At 41.2% G+C, this 16,107-nt stretch overlaps 2 protein-coding genes across 7 annotated transcripts in view; one reads left to right on the plus strand and one right to left on the minus strand.

Moving 5' to 3' along the window:
- Window positions 1-4,565, plus strand: part of LOC135073428 (coatomer subunit beta) — a 45,783-nt gene extending 41,218 nt beyond the window's left edge. Inside the window, 4 exon segments of the mRNA XM_063967611.1 lie at window positions 53-198; window positions 1,224-1,313; window positions 1,503-2,013; window positions 3,013-4,565. Coding sequence (XP_063823681.1) covers window positions 53-198; window positions 1,224-1,313; window positions 1,503-1,688 — 422 coding nt within the window. The 3' untranslated portion in view covers window positions 1,689-2,013; window positions 3,013-4,565.
- An 859-nt stretch (window positions 4,566-5,424) lies between these two features.
- On the minus strand, window positions 5,425-15,876 carry LOC135073421 (troponin T, skeletal muscle). Of its 6 annotated transcripts, none has more exons than XM_063967603.1 (14): window positions 15,765-15,876; window positions 13,939-13,978; window positions 13,647-13,688; window positions 12,905-12,922; window positions 12,511-12,528; window positions 11,684-11,711; window positions 11,283-11,408; window positions 10,460-10,675; window positions 9,791-10,009; window positions 9,291-9,383; window positions 9,128-9,208; window positions 8,744-8,822; window positions 6,959-7,176; window positions 5,425-5,620 (listed from the first exon to the last, which is right to left on the minus strand). In XM_063967603.1, the coding sequence occupies exons 2-13, from the start codon at window positions 13,959-13,961 to the stop codon at window positions 6,959-6,961; spliced, it is 1,161 nt and encodes a 386-aa protein (XP_063823673.1). In that variant the 5' UTR covers window positions 13,962-13,978; window positions 15,765-15,876; the 3' UTR covers window positions 5,425-5,620. The 6 variants fall into 6 exon arrangements, with proteins under 6 accessions (XP_063823673.1, XP_063823672.1, XP_063823675.1 ...); XM_063967602.1 differs by lacking the exon at window positions 8,744-8,822 and adding an exon at window positions 8,166-8,244 and having other exon boundaries at window positions 15,765-15,875; XM_063967605.1 differs by lacking the exon at window positions 12,511-12,528.
- Between the last annotated feature and the right edge of the window lie 231 nt (window positions 15,877-16,107).

Here is a 16,107-nt window from a genome sequence, read left to right on the forward strand (position 1 = left end):
TACTGAGCATTGCATTCACTGTGCATGTTTATAAAGGTGAATTGGTCCGCAGTGTACGAAGTGTCGGGCGCGTCGATGGACCGCGGCGTGGTGGTGCTTAACGACATCCACATCGACATCGTGGACTACATCCAGCCTTGCGCCTGCAGCGACGCCGACTTCCGCCAGATGTGGGCCGAGTTCGAGTGGGAGAACAAGGTGATGAAGCTCTTGAGAAATAATGTTGCTGAGCGAGATATTCTGGCAATATTGCCCGCTATATTGGAATACCCTCATTCCGTTTCGCGTATGAAAGATCCGCTAGATGGCGGGACGTGGATGTGGGGTCTGACTGCTGCGTGATAGGTGGATTTTGACATATCTGTCAATGTCATGTCAAAAGTAACCAATCATGCAGCATTTGGACCTCGCGTCTACGTTTTGCCATCTGGCGGATTATTCATACGCGAAAATCCTCATTTTGCGACAGCCAGGCAACATTGGGCCAGCTGAGAGAGAAATTAGCGACAATATTGCTCGACAACATTGTGTCAAGTAAACAAGAAGTATAGCGACAATGTTTCTCGGGAATAACGGGAAATATTGTGAAAATATTGCCTGGCAATATTGTGTCAAGTGAACAAGAACTGTTTCGGAAATATTGCCCAGTAAAATTATGTTTACTGTACGAGAAATATAGCGTCAATATTGCCAGGCAACATTGGGTCAAGTGATCGAGAAATATAGCGGCAATATTGCTTGGCAAAGTTGCTTTAACTGTACGAGAAATATAGCGACAATATTCCCGGCAAAGTTGCGTTAACTCTACGAGAAATATAGCGACAATATTCCTGACAAAGTTGCGTTAACTCTACGAGAAATATAGCGACAATATTGTCCGGCAAAGTTGCGTTAACTGTTCGAGAAATATAGCGACAATATTCCCGGCAAAGTTGCGTTAATTCTACGAAAAATATAGCTACAATATTGCCCGGCAAAGTGGTGTTAACTGTATGAGAAATATAGTGACAATATTGCCCGGCAATAATGCGTCATTGGAGAACTATGTTCAGTAGTGGACATCTGGTGGTAAAATGATGATGATGAATATTGCGTCAAGTGAACGAGAAATATTGCAACAGTATTGTCTAGTAACTTTGTGTCTACTTTTTTTGTTAACTTGGTGCTATTGTTGTATTGTGAATATAATTCTGATGTCACTGATGGAAGTTATTTGTTTTCAGGTGTCTGTGAACACAAACATCACGGATCTACGCGAATACCTCGAGCACTTACTAAGTTCCACAAATATGAAGTGCCTTACGCCAGATAAGGTATCGTATAACTTTTTTTCATACATCGACTCTAGAAGTATGACAACAAGTGGAAATGTTTTGTGTCGTCGTCACTTTTATTTATAAAAGAACAAAAAACTAAGGCTTGTATTTAAAACGTTTTGTGTTGTCGTCGTCACTTTTATTTATAAAGGACAAAAATCTATCGCATATAATGTTCATTCGCAGGCGTTATCTGGCCAATGCGGCTTCATGGCGGCGAATCTGTACGCGCGCTCGATATTCGGCGAGGACGCGCTCGCGAACCTCAGCATCGAGGTGCCGCTGCACAAGCCCGGCGCGCCCGTCGTCGGCCACGTGCGCATCCGCGCCAAGAGCCAGGTCGGTACAGCCAGGGGAACACAGCTCCTATAGCCAGGGGAACGTGGCTTCATGGCGGCGAACCTGACGCGCGCTCGATATTCGGCGAGGACGCGCTCGCGAACCTCAGCATCGAGGTGCCGCTGCACAAGCCCGGCGCGCCCGTCGTCGGCCACGTGCGCATCCGCGCCAAGAGCCAGGTCGGTACAGCCAGGGGAACACAGCTCCTATAGCCAGGGGAACGTGGCTTCATGGCGGCGAACCTGACGCGCGCTCGATATTCGGCGAGGACGCGCTCGCGAACCTCAGCATCGAGGTGCCGCTGCACAAGCCCGGCGCGCCCGTCGTCGGCCACGTGCGCATCCGCGCCAAGAGCCAGGTCGGTACAGCCAGGGGAACACAGCTCCTGTAGCCAGGGGAATGTGGCTTCAAGGCGGCGAACCTGACGCGCGCTCGATATTCAGTACTGCAGCCAGGGGAATATAGCGCATATAGCTTGGGCAGTGGTTCTTAACCTTTAAGGCACGAGGGACCATTTTACCAAATTTCTGTCTCGTCAAGGACCACTTTTTTTTTCAAAATCCTATGAAAGGGGAGGTCGATTTCTCGCCCACTGTGCGCCGTTTGCGTTGTGTTGACTCGACTCATCGCGTCACGTCACTTATTTATTACGATGTCTCGTGGACCCCTTGGAATGTCTCCAGGGACCACCAGTGGTCCGCGGACCACCGGTTAAGAACCACTGAGCTAGGGGAACTCATGACAAAAAAGAATAGCATGCACAATCTGCTGCTTGTATACCTTTCTTGCAAATAAAAAGTTTTCTATTCTATTCTATTCTATTCACAATCAAATGAGTACAGCTTCCACAGCCAATAAAGTTTGGCATCCACAATCAGGTATGTAGCTTCCACAGTCCGGCTAAGCGGAGTATGGCACCTGCACCCAAAGTTTATGTTATTGCTAGAAAGTCACGTGATTAATTCGAATTGTTACTTCTAATTAATTCAGTCTATAAATTAATTTATATTGACATTGCTGCAGAGCATTCGCGAACCCACAAACATTAAAAAAAAAAACATCGAATACATATTAATTCACAGCTGTGAACAGCTTACTACGGTCCCTCGTTTGTCAAAATGTACGAATCAGAATCAGTCCCTCATTAGTCATAATAATGTATACGGATAAAAAAGAAGATGAAGATTTTTATTTGTTGTTATACTAATGCCCGTTTTCACCATCAATCCCTAACTTCTAAGTGACCCCTACTATGAAAACAAAATTCCTGTTATTTGTTACCATAGGGGTCACTCAAAAATTATGGATTGATGGTGAATACGGGCATTAAGCTTACAAGAATGACGGCTGTTTCCAGGGCATGGCTCTGAGCCTGGGCGACAAGATCAACCTGATGCAGAAAGCGCAGCCCGCCAAGCCGGCCGCCGCCGCCGCGCCCATTCCCGCTGCGTAGCACAGCCTAAGTATTCCCCCGCGCACTGCATAGCTATGAACGGACGGCCTTTAGGCTTGATTTCCTTTTAGGCTTGATTTCCTTTTAGGCTGACATCGGTGACCGACGTCAGCGGCGCGCACGATTACACACTAGTTCTATGTAATCATCTGCCGCTGACGACGGCGTTGCAGTGCGGTGCTTCATAGAACATTGTGTTTATTCGTACGCTCGACCGATGTACGCGACCGACGTCAGTGTAGGAGGAAATCAAGCCTTAGACTAAGAGCTAGTGAGCGCCGGACCTACGTCATTTTATAAAAGCTGAAAGTTTGTCAGAGTAAATAAGCCTAACGGTGGCTTTTTCTGTATATTCAATAGACTGTAATTCTACACTGGTCATCACACAAAACTCGACCCTCCCGCGACAAGCACTTTCAAACGTATGCATTCCCACTTCCCACAAATGTTGGCACCATTTGAAAGCCTAGTTCTAAAGTTCATTTCATTAAAGGAAAGGTTTTTACCCCAAAAATGTGTCTTTAGAAGGATCCAGAGTCACTTCTTCAAAAAATAGGTAGTTACGCTATAGCCATTTTTTATGACTATGAAACTGTTAAGTTGGGATTAATCGCTATCCATCTGTTAAAAAGGACACGTGAGATCTTTATTTGGTTTTATAACCATGAAAATTGGTCTTATTGATCCCAGAGGTGAGCCCAAAGTGAGGTCTATTTTCAAGTCACATTTATGGTATATGTTAATCATTTATTTAGAAATGAAATGTATTTTTCTTTAAGGATATTTATTGAGCTTTCAAATAACACCAATATTGTTGGGGTACCATGATTGTGTCAGAAGAAAATCTTTAAAGTTCGCGTCGCGGAAGGTGCGGTTTATTTGATGTTGAGTGTATTAGTATAGATATAGATATTTGGGAAAGGATAGAAGTAATTTCCTCATCAGCCAGATAGTTTTGACCGTTCCAACTCCTTGCCAGACAATTTTTTTAGGGTAGCTGCCAAAGCCACGATGGCCCAAACTTCATGATGCACCAACATTCTAAATCTAAACTATATTAGGAGCATGCGCTGACAAAACTTTCTCAGCTTTTATAAAATGACGTAGGTCTGGTTCACTAGCTCTTAGTCTACCACCTCTATCGGCTCGAGTGTTGCCTTCCCAGACAAAATAAAAAAAAACATCGACTGATTTAGATGTTGCCATGTTATAAAAGTTAACTTTAAGCACTAAATTGAAGCTAGCAGGTGCTGATGTTTTTTCTCTTGCGCTTTCATTACAGATGTTCTGTTACTTTGACATTCCTAATTCCATGTTCTTTGTGTCCATTTAAACAAAGCGAAGAGGTGATTTCGAAGTATTTCGTTCATAGTTATCAAGTAGTGTATTTTATAGTTTTACATTATTTTAAAATTATATTATATTATTATGATTGAATACACTAGTTATGACCTGAATGATAGTTTCTTTAAAGTATCTATTTTAACTTCCATCCCGATACTAACATAGATTTATGGTTCTGTTATGAATATCATTATTCGGATCGTAATTTGACTCTGGATAGACTTGGCGTTCAGTCGACTGACCTTGTAAACTTTCGTATCGTATTACTCGTGTCATAATGTCATAAGCCCGTCTCATTTGGCATTGGCAATGGTGGATAATGTATACAGAGTGTTTATTTATTTTGGGCCATATTTGCGGACGCTTTGCTATCGGGATAATAAAAAGGTATGGTCTCTGCTATCGGGATAACAAAAAGGTATGGTCTCATTGTCACGTTATGTGTCTCGCACGTGACAAACGTTTTGCGCGACCACGGTTTTGCACGTGAAAATTATCATTCTCAGTGTTTCCATAGCGAATGTTGTTTAGATCGAAACCATTTCCTCAATATCACACGTTTGAAAATTTGAAATACACCCTGTATAAATTTAATACTTAGGCGTTGTGCCAAATTGGATTTGGTGTTGATATCGAAAAGGCAGCATCAATATCTCGTTTGAAACGCTATTAAGTTTTGAATTCAGTCCAAGGTGATTAGTGTATTGATATTTCCATAGTCATAAACATAAATATTATCTTCCTTATCTATTAAAATACCTTGTTACGTGTGACTCTTTCATAGTATTTATCTCTGGACTGAGTATGTTGCGGCGCTTTTCTCAGCTCTACTATTGCTATGCATATGGCATATAGCAATCACGCGTACGATTCCTTTTTTACTGAACGGACATAGTATTTAATAGGTGACTGCTATTAAAGCTAGCTTCTTTTAATACGTAATACCTGGGTAAAATAAATAAGTCGACAGCCTTATGAAATAAATTAGTTTATTGTGTGTCACAGATGTTCGCGACGCGTGCAAAAGCAGTGCATGTTCCGTAACGAGCGTTCAACAGTATAAATAATAAAAATAATTTATAATAATAAGTTAATGGATTGGTTACAAAACAGTACGGGCCGGCGCGCGGCCGGCGGTCTGGCTTCCCTGGCGGCTGGATCATTGTATCTGAAACAAAAGATAAAGTAACTTAGCATCATTTCAAATTAATCAACTGTAAAACTACATTTTCGGCGTGTCACCAAAATGAGGTGATTTTGAGTAAAAGCATTGTAATTATCGTAAATTTCTCTCGTCGATGCTATTTGTTTTCTCTTCACTCGGTCCTTCAAACTTCTTAATAAAATATGCTCATTAAGTTGTCAGGCTCCTTTTATCTCTTTTACACATATACATTCATCTCTTATTTTCCCATTCTCTTGTCGTTGCTTACTCTTTCTCCTACTCATATTCCCAGACACATCGGAAAGTGGCGGCACAAAATTAACCTATAAATTGAGATTGCTTCACTGTATAAACCCTTACCCGGACAAATATTTCTGTATTGTTTTGGACCTTAATTCAGGGCAACAAAAGTCACAAGGATATCATTGTTTATGCATAACAATGCAGGTATTTGACCACAATCGCACCTGATATTAAGTGGGATGCAGTCTAGGATAGTACATATCTGCCCTGTAAGTTCATATTCACTCTCGCCTTGAAAAGGCCCGGATTATAGTCTTCGGGAAAAACAGCAGCAGGCAGCGAATTCCAGTGCTTATCTGTTCGCATTAGAAAAGAGTCATCGAATCGCTTAGTGCGAGTTGGTGGAATCGACAATATAGGGATGGTACGCTAAACTGCGTCTGGTTCCCCGGTGATGGAAGGGGGCTGGTGGAATTTAGCTCGTCAACCATCATCATCATCATTTCAGCCACAGGACGTTCACTGCTGAACATAGGCCTCCCCCAATGACTTCCACATCGCACGGTTGGTAGCGGCCTGCATCCAGCGCCTTCCTGCTACCCTTATCAGCCTTAGCCTAACCTTGTGGGTGGACGTCCCACGCTGCGTTTTCCGGTACGCGGCCTCCATTCCAGAACCTTGCTGCCCCATCGGCCGTCAGTTCTGCGTACTATGTGCCCTGCCCACTGCCACTTCAGCTTGCTAATCCGTCGGGCTATGTCAGCGACTTTAGTTCGTTTACGGATCTCCTCGTCAACCATCGCTTATACAGGATGTTAGGTAAATGGGTATATGAGCCGACACTAGCCCATGTTAACATGGTCATATAAATGGTATAGTGAAGTCAGAAATTTAATATCATCATTTTATTTTTTAAATTTTCATACAAAATAAATTTTATAAAATCCGATTTGTATGAAAATTAAAATAATTGAAATGAAGATATCAATTTTCTGACTTCACCATGCCATTTATATGACCATGTTAACATGGGCTAGTGTCGGCTCATATACCCATTTACCTAACACCCTGTATAAAATATCAATGAAAACTACTCACTTATTCCTCTTCCTCTTCTTCCTCCTCCTCTTCCTCCTCCTCCTCTTCCTCCTCCTCCTCCTCCTCCTCCACGACCTCCTCCTCCTCCTCCTCGGGCTCGGGCTCGTACGCGGGCTCGTCGTCCTCGGGCTCGGCCTTCACGTCCTCCTCGCCCTCCGGCGATTCCAGGTCACCCTTCTTCTTGCCGGGCCTCTCTCCGAACCATTTGGGCAGTCTCGCTGTAGGGGTTAAAGTTATTGATGTAGTAAAGAAATGGTGAAGTGTTTAAGTGAATGTAAAGATAGCATTCGGATCAAGACGACCGCGACGAGAGACCACGACCCGAGACCGCGACAGGCAACCGGTCGCAGGTCGCAGGGCGACAGCTACTTACGAATCTTCGCGACACGAGTCGTGCGACCCATACGAAACTTACTAATTCTATTAAAATTTCGTTTTCGTGCGAAGAAAACACGGCCATTTTGCATCCGTCGCGTCACGGCACTGCCTTGTGAGCGACCGAGTCGCGCGACGCAAGTAGCCGGCAGGCCACGCCCACACGTCGCGCGACTCGGTTGCTTGCATCCGTCTGCACTTCCTATTAATTCATATAAAGCAGTGGGTCGCGGTCGCCGGTCGCGGTCTCGAGTCGCGGTCGTCTTGATCCGAATGCTACCTTTAGTCGTTTAGGAATTTATTTCTGTTGTTTTGACTAGCTCGGGTTTGTCACTCATGCCAACATCATCTTATAATTGAGTGACATGGATAGATCCGAAGATATGGAAACAGCTTCGGGCAGTAGCCTTACATTTTAAGAGCCGGCAAATCTGTGCTTTTTAAACTACAGGTTCAGCCTAGCTATTGTTAAAGAAATTATGTAATAATTTTTCCTCTATGTTGAGTTTCTGGAATTCAAACCCAGAGCTCGCTGTGTTTGAACCTCGAAATCAGAGAGGAGTTATAAATAATGTGTGGATAATACACATTAAATATCGGGAAAGACAAATTCTGTAGAAAGTGGTAAAACATTGACACTCAAGAAGGAGAAATAACGTTCAGAAAAACTATACTTGCAACGTGCAATCATACAAATCAATGAATGGGGAGGATATTTTAAATTAAAAATATTTTCTATTTTTGGATGAACCATCCATCTTTGATCTTCATGCTTTAAAGATCGGTTCCAAAATAGATTCATGGTGTATCCAAATATAGGTTAAGTACTTACTCTTTTGCCTGCCGCCGAACTGGTCGGCTCTCTCCTGCCACACCTTCTCAAGGAAGTCCTTGTTGAGTTTCTCTAGGTCCTAGGGGAATGGTTAACACAAGGGTGAATACATGAAGGTTACACAGGGCTCGAGGGCTTGCAGGCTTGGACGTGCGATGCTACCAAATATCAATCACCAATCAGTGTTGGCAATTGTATTCGTATGATGACGCAGTAGACTCAGATTTAGTGGTCGTAAAACCATTGGAATTGGTACTTAGTTCCATTCAATATTAAGGTTCGAGCAATACATTAGTGAGGGAGGAACACTGAATAGAATGTGGTCTAATGTAATACTCAAAGTCAAATAAATAATGTTACATCTCCCGGTGAGGGCGCACCTTTACAGATATTATTTCATCGAAACATTACATCTTACGATAAACAAAAGCATATCCGGTTACAAGAACGAGTTTTACGATCACATATGAATCTAATGCGTCACAGGGTCCTAAATACAACATTGGAGGTCTAAAAATGGGTATATCGTAACAGACATGCCATGTCGACATGCGTGGGGGTTAACGGGCCCGGCTTACTTTTGGTGCGGTTCATGAAGTCGGTCATCCTGTCATTCCACAACTTATCCATGAACTCGGCCATTTGAGTATCTAAACCCTGTATTTAAATTGCTTTAAATTAAATTGTCTTTATTTGTGTGTTTATGGGGGTACGGATCATGTTGTATTATTTATTTATCATATGGTTTATAGATATATTTTATAGGAAAACATTATCAAATAGAAAAGTAAATCAAATTTCTGAAATGAATTCATATCTGACTTGTGTCATATCACATTGTAATCATAAGATTGCTGATTTATCAAAATTTTTAATTTTATGTTCCGTTACAGAACACTCAAATGTAATTTAACCATTGTATAAGTAATTGTTTTGTATCATGTCAGAGTATTTATACTTACACCCTCGAAGAGTTTCTTTTTGTCGTCATATGACCGTGTGTCCACACGTCGCTCATACTTGGACGCTACTTGGATTTTGGGCTGAAAATTAAAGTATTTGTTAGACTCGATTTCCTTTGAAGTTAAACTAAAATAATAATGTATGATTCATATAGGATCTTACCGGGTGCTTGCCTGTGAGGGCTTCAGGGTCGAGACCCTTCTTTAGGGCTTTGTGCCTCAACTGTTGTTTCTGTCTTTCTTTGAGCTCTTTTAACTGTTGACAAAAGACAATTCATTAGTTCCATAAACATGTAAACAGTTCAAACATTCGGTGTTATCAAGGGTAAAATTTAGATTAATTCCATCTCGGTCTTTAATAAATGATTGAACCAAAAATTTCCGTGTATATCCACGCGTTAACATTAGTATTATCATAGAGGCCTTCGATCCCCAAGCGGTCACATAATGACTGTGTAACAATTGATTTTATCTATTGTGTCTTCTTTATTCGCGGGGCTTGAAAAGCTACTATAGAGAGCTAATGACAAAAATTCGAGTCAAGTCAAGTCAAAGTATTTATTTGACTTCAAGTGACTCTCAAGTAGTAATCATAAATAAATCTCATAGATAAATAAGGATTATCTTATTTATCTAAGGTAATGTGAAACAACGGGTACTCACGTCGTAGTCCTGCCTTTTTTGCCTCTCCTCGAGATCGTATTTCTCGGTCTCGAGTTTGACGATGCACTCCCAGAGTTCCTGCGCCTTGACTCTGAGCTTGTCCACTGAGAGGTTCTCGATGTTGAGGGGCTTGATGCGGATGGAGAGGGAGATCTTCTTCTCTTCCTCCAGCTGTTCCTTGGTCTTGTTGCGTTCCAGTTGAGCGTTGCTGAGGCCGAACTGTAAGGGGAAAGAGTCATGTTGAATAAATCATTTTCTTTAGTTTCTCTTATTTTTGCATTTGCTGTCATTCAAGTGACTTCTTACTATGGCTTTTTTTATTTCAGAAATTTTACATTGTGGTCTTATGGGGCAATAAATTATGGAATTTAAAGTCTCTTTACTGGATTTCCGATATTGATATTGTTCTTTTAGTAGCATAGGCGTTTATAGCCCAATAACCATTTTGTTTGCGAGCGGCGCAGGACCGGTTGTGGAAATCCTCGGGGGAAGCCTTTGTCCAGCAGTGGACGTCTTTCGGCTGAAACGAAGACGAAGAACCATTTTGTTGTGACTTTGTATAATTTTCCAAAATTTTACAAATTGGACAACAAACGAAAGTTCTAATCATCACACTTCTAGTACTTTTCTCTTCTCTTGTGGGTTACACTAATAAGTTCGTATACTCACGTTATCACTCTTCTTCTGAATGGTGAAGTTGGGTCCGGTCTTGCTAGATTCCTTCATGGCCTGGAGCATAGCCTGGCGCTTCTTCTCGGCCTCCTCGAGTCGCTGCCTCTTCTCCTCGATGTCGCGCTGTTTCTTCTCCTCAATCTCGCGGACTCTCCTTTCTTCTTCCTCTTTCTTCTTCTGGGCGAGGCGCTTCTCTTCTTCAGCGCGAGATACCTACAATTTGAGGAATATTATTAATAAATACACAAATTTAAGATACATATAAAAAATACCCATACCAATAAACAAATTTAAGATACATATAAAAAATACCCTTATGTCCAAAGGGTACTACAAGGTTCGAGACTATATTGATGACAAGGATGCGTGGTCAGTTCAGTCTGCACATATTTGATGTACTCGAATTTGGTTATTCTTAGCGTTAGATAATTCCCGGCAATTAGTGGTGACTGAGTTTGTTCCGGCGTTTCTTCTCAGCACTTGCCATATGTTTGTCTCGAAGCGCTGGTAGGGCCCAAAAGATAAGGAGACATGTAAAGTGCCCCATAAGGGCTAACTTTTCTTTCTTTTTTATTATTTTCTATAATAATTTTGACGTTCATAAGTGCCACTTGTGGTCTAAACTGAATAAATACTTTTGATTTTGATTTTGAATATCTGGTTTAGGTTGGGAAAAAGGGCTTCATCTGTAGCTAAAAGGTGATAAGAAACGTGTCTTTTCAATTGCGAAAATTAGACCAATATTTTATTTAAAGTTGCACTTATGTCTTCCAAGTGACTAGGAAAATACTATCATATCATCGAGGTATGAATATCTTACCTTGCGCTTAGCCTGCTTCTCTTTGAGGCGCTTGAGCTCGTCCTCCTCCTTGGCCCGCTGTTTGCGCCATTCGTTAATGTATTCCTTCAGCTGCTCGTCCAAGTCCGACCGTTTCTGATCTTGACGCTGTTGAACAAGAGTTAGTAAATTAACTTCTGGTAGAATATAGGATCTCCGGAACTAGGAAACATAGTATTTTAGTGAGCTGAGGTACTTTTGAATCTCAGAAAGTATTTTTTTAAATGCCTCTAAATAATTATTGCCAAAGGAAGATTTTTATTATTCTGTTTGGAAATAGGTTTTACAGGTTGCTATTACAATCAAATAGTAGTTTAGTTTTTGGCAACGGCATCAAAGATTTACAAATTGTGTAGTAGAGTAAACATGTAAAGTATATTTACCTTGATGAATTCTGGATCTCCCTCGCCCCTGAGGAAATAACGGAATCGATTAGTTACCTCGCCTCAACGCGACCTTGTGTTAATGTTAGGCACCGTTGTACAACGGCCGACATACAAATATAACGTCTGTTACGGTGATTGAGTTTTAACAGTCTGTTTATAAATTCGTTAGAATTATCAGTTTTCTGTTAACGCTCTTTTAGTAGCGTCTAAACAGGAATTTTAGGTTGTTTCTGTACATATTGTTAAAATTTTAGATGTTGTCTGTAATGTAAACATAAAATTGTTAAAATAAAACTAAGTCAGTTTTTTCGTTTGTAGATCCTCTAACTACTGGTATTAAAATTTAGATCGTTTCGAGTAAGCTATTATTACATCTATTGTGTATTGGCATTATTTATTACGACTAAAGCACGTGTAGTGTATTGTAATTGTATATGGTTTGTTTATTTGTTTGTTTGTTTCGCTAAATGATACAGGTAACGACAACGTTTCACAGATACACATATAATGATTATGTATATTACTAGGTAATCATGCTCAGATGTCATGCTATTCCTTCATGCAGCCCAGGAATACGCCGAGACAACTCGGGCGGTCTGTTGACCGACATCTTGTATCGTAGAGCGGCGCGGGCGCGAGTGCCAAAATAGAACGGCTACCGGCGGTATAAATAGCTACGTGTGCGGTTATACGCTTCGACCGGTCAACTGGTCGGATGCGATCAATCTGGAATCTGGGGAACGGCCGTAAACTGTGCGCCCGCGCCTCACTGTGTTAATGATTGGATTATAGTTAGTGACACCACAGAGAGCGGTGCAACTTACGCGATCGATGGTCTACTCCTAGAAACAGAAAACGACAATCAGCCTCTACTTATCTTTGCAATAAACTACAGTTTTCGCAATACACCTTTTTATTTACCAAACGATCGCCAATGATACTTGTAAAAGTAGGATTTTGGACTTACGCTTTTGATTCGTTCACTGGTAAACAAAAAGGCCTCAAAAAGAAACTTAAGCGTGAAACGATTATCTGCTCACCCACGACACAAACACTGCGTTAATAGCTATTGTAACTTTTAGAATTTTGAAGAACCTAAAATACAGATCATTCGTATTTTTGTAATTTGTCAGTTAACGCCAATCATTCCAATGTAAGAACATACAGGTGTATGCCGAAGCAAAGCGTTTACTGAGATATTTGGTTTGAGGTACTTACTCTTGTTTAGGAGCGGGTCTGTGGTCGGCAACGAAGGCAGCGGCAGGTGGAAAAAAATAATATCGATTAAAATATATCCAGATGTTGAATAAATGACAACAAGAAGGTACAAGAAGCGAACATTATGTTACAGCGCAGACGGACCACAACGGCACTCCATTATCAGTCACACAACAGGACAATGATTCCGATGACGTCAGGAAGACCAGCGTTACTTACGTGAGATGGACTGATCTTTTCTATCAGAGTCGCGCATCTTCGACTCTTGGTTAATGAAATGTCCCACATTGATAAGCGTTAATTGCAGCAGCGTTTAGAGGCTCGCGGTGAGTCTGTAAGCAACAGAAGCGTTCGACTTAGCACTAGAAGCGTTAGACAAGCGCTACCCTTAGCCTAGAATGAGCCAAGCGAGTGTAAGTGCCGGATCAACCAAAAGGGCACGCCACTTACTTCCTGCAACAAAAGAGAGAAGAGGGTTTGGTGAGGGCGTGCACAAAGCCCAAGAGTTGGGAGACCGAAGAGAACGGGACCAAGTCGCGGCCATGCCTCAAATCCTTCACACCGTATCAACCAGAAACTAAAACTTGACGGTCTATATGAGTCTAATAGTTTTGGAAAGTAGAATCGCCGAGGCAAAGTAGGTACCAGGCGCAGAGAAGCTGAAGTGTTCAAAACCAAACAGTTTCTAGAGAGAACTAAATTTCGGTAGGACAGGTCGAGAGCAGCCGGCTGCAACACTTACGTCTCTTGGACTTCTTCTTCTACTTCCTCCTCTTCGGAGCCACTGTGGAACACACGCAAACGTTAACAGAAGGTTTGACACAGAAAATCCGTTATATACCGTACAACACTAGGGAAATTCAATAAAAACAAATGACTATAGGGTGTTCAATGTATGTTAGCACTTGGTGACTATAAATTATGCAAGTTAAAGTACAGGGGTATTCTAACGTTTGTGTAAATTGTGTTCTCTGAATTATGTACTGTATGTAGTATGTAACTTTAAATATTGTGTCTTATGAAATGATACTTACGAGTATTCTTCTTCGTCAGACATGTTGGTAGTTTTTTATTCTGTAAAACAAAAATATATGTTAGTGTCGAGTGTTGTGTTAGATAGAAAAGTGTTTATTTATGTTGTGGCGATCCATTTATAAGCGACGGACATTGTTTACAATCAACTCGCACGCTATCAATCTCGGATTGGCATCGCATCAAGTTATTTTCGGAAACTATGCATTTTGATTGCGTCGATTCTATTCTCTTTCTAACTATACAGATCGAAACTTGTTGCATGATAATTGTTGTCATATAATTTGGTTTTAAATTCATCATTGTATTTTCCATGTAATCAATTTAGGAGCATCATCTTTAAGTACTCTAAGCGTAAGCAACGTGAACTATCTCTCAATTTTGTTGATGTTGAGAGCATCAATCAATCGAGTTTGTTTCTGTTTGGATTTCTTGTTTATCTCGGTTTCATTGCATTTCATATTATTATCTGTGTCATGTTTATTGTGTTTTATCTGATAATCAAATCGCTATATCCGTAGATCGCGAATCGCTATCGCTCATGAAACGCTGCATTCCAGCGTCGTTGCCAACGTGAAAAATTCGCGTGGGCCACCCGTGAACGGGGAAACGTATTGTTTATGTGTGATATTTCTGGCGGGGTTAGCTTTCGCGCCATTACGCACTCCTACGGCGGTTGGCAGCGGTTCAACGAAAGCGCAAAAATGGCCGCGCTCCGGCCAGACTCGGGTTTCGTCGAGCCTTGAATTTTTTTAGAACCCGCGACACAGCTGCGTGGCAACCGACGCGACTGCTCCATAAGATTTTCCGAAAAATATTTATAGCGTGAAAGTGCCGAATGATATTTTAACTACCAGATATTTTATCAATTTCAAAGAAATTGTTGAATGAAAAAATTCTAATCATTTTTCATTTTGTATCATTATTTTATGTTTCATATTTTATTTTATTTAAGTAACGTTTAAAATCTTTAGAGTAGCGCAAAATTAAATTACAGAATACATTTATTTATTTTATTTATGAGTTTATTTATATTTTTTAATATTATTTTTATCAAGTTTTCATCAAGTTTGAAAGTTGTTCATTAAAAAATACTATGTTACATTTGTAAGTGCTTTTTAGAAAGTTTTATCCTTTTCAGTTATTTTTATACTTTATTTTATTAAACTTCCGTCAGTTTTTTTTAAATTATGTAGCTATGATTCGATAGTTTTATATTAATATTATGTATCGAAAATGTAGGTCAACTTTCCAAGAAGAGCTTTCAAAAAACTTCTCAACATAGATTATATCATGAAAACATGATAATTAAGGGTAATTTACGTTTGGTGTACTTCGGTAAAAAATATTCATTAGAAAGCAATGCGGAAAAACATTTTTATCACAGTTAAAAGGACATAAAGCAATGTTGATCCGATTTTTAAAGAACTTTACTATAGTTTTCAAAACAATCTGATAGAATTCTGATAGTTTTGATTTCTTACAGAGATTATAAATTGAGTCAACTTGAGTCTTATATCTTGGAGCTGGAATTTTGGAATTCTTTACATTCCATACATTTTTTCCAACTTTTCTTGTAAAATACTATTTTTTACAGTTTTTTACCAATTTCAGCAACGTGTAAAATGTGTGTCATGTATGTGTGTTTGTGTTACAAAAATAAGTTTTAACGTAGTTTCCGCAGCCGGGCCCGTAGCCGCTACGAGCGTAACGTAATCCGCTCTATACATGGCGCTGCTATTTCCACGCGCGCGCGTATTTTTAGCCAAACCACTTTCGCCGAGAGTTCCACCACAAAAGTCACTCTTCACTGTATCACTGCACTTACGTCGCACGGGTAGAAGACGGTCACTCAGTCACTGGTACAGAGACCGGCAGCACAGCGACGTTGGAATGTGGAGTCCGCGGCGACCAGGGCGGCTCTGGCGAGTGGCGGGTGCGCGCACAGCGCTCTCGCTCCCCGCCCCCCGCGCTATATTTAGCGCGCGGGTGCCGCCATTACGAGCCAGCTCCGGTTTCTGAGTCCCCCGGATCGCGTCACGCTGCAAGTGCAATGCCCACTGCGAAATGAAAGCAGAAGGCGGAAGGCCTGCAGCTTCCCGCATGCCGTGCAGCGGTAGTCTCCTGGGAGGTGCAAGACGCTTGCAGGGTTTGTTGTTTCTGTTGGTGAG

Source organism: Ostrinia nubilalis, chromosome 7, assembly GCF_963855985.1.
Source record: "Ostrinia nubilalis chromosome 7, ilOstNubi1.1, whole genome shotgun sequence".
NCBI classification, from domain to species: Eukaryota; Metazoa; Arthropoda; class Insecta; order Lepidoptera; family Crambidae; genus Ostrinia; species Ostrinia nubilalis.

What these genes read in the sequence shown, in the direction of transcription:
- LOC135073421 (XM_063967603.1), bottom strand. Translation starts at nt 13,961, where the DNA reads ATGTCTGACGAAGAAGAATACTC. An exon ending in TCTGACGAAGAAGAATACTC is followed by an intron (nt 13,689 to 13,938) that starts GTAAGTATCATT and finishes TGTGTTCCACAG; the next exon opens with TGGCTCCGAAGAGGAGGAAG. An exon ending in TTCAGAAGAAGAGTGATAAC is followed by an intron (nt 10,010 to 10,459) that starts GTGAGTATACGA and finishes TTCCCCTTACAG; the next exon opens with TTCGGCCTCAGCAACGCTCA.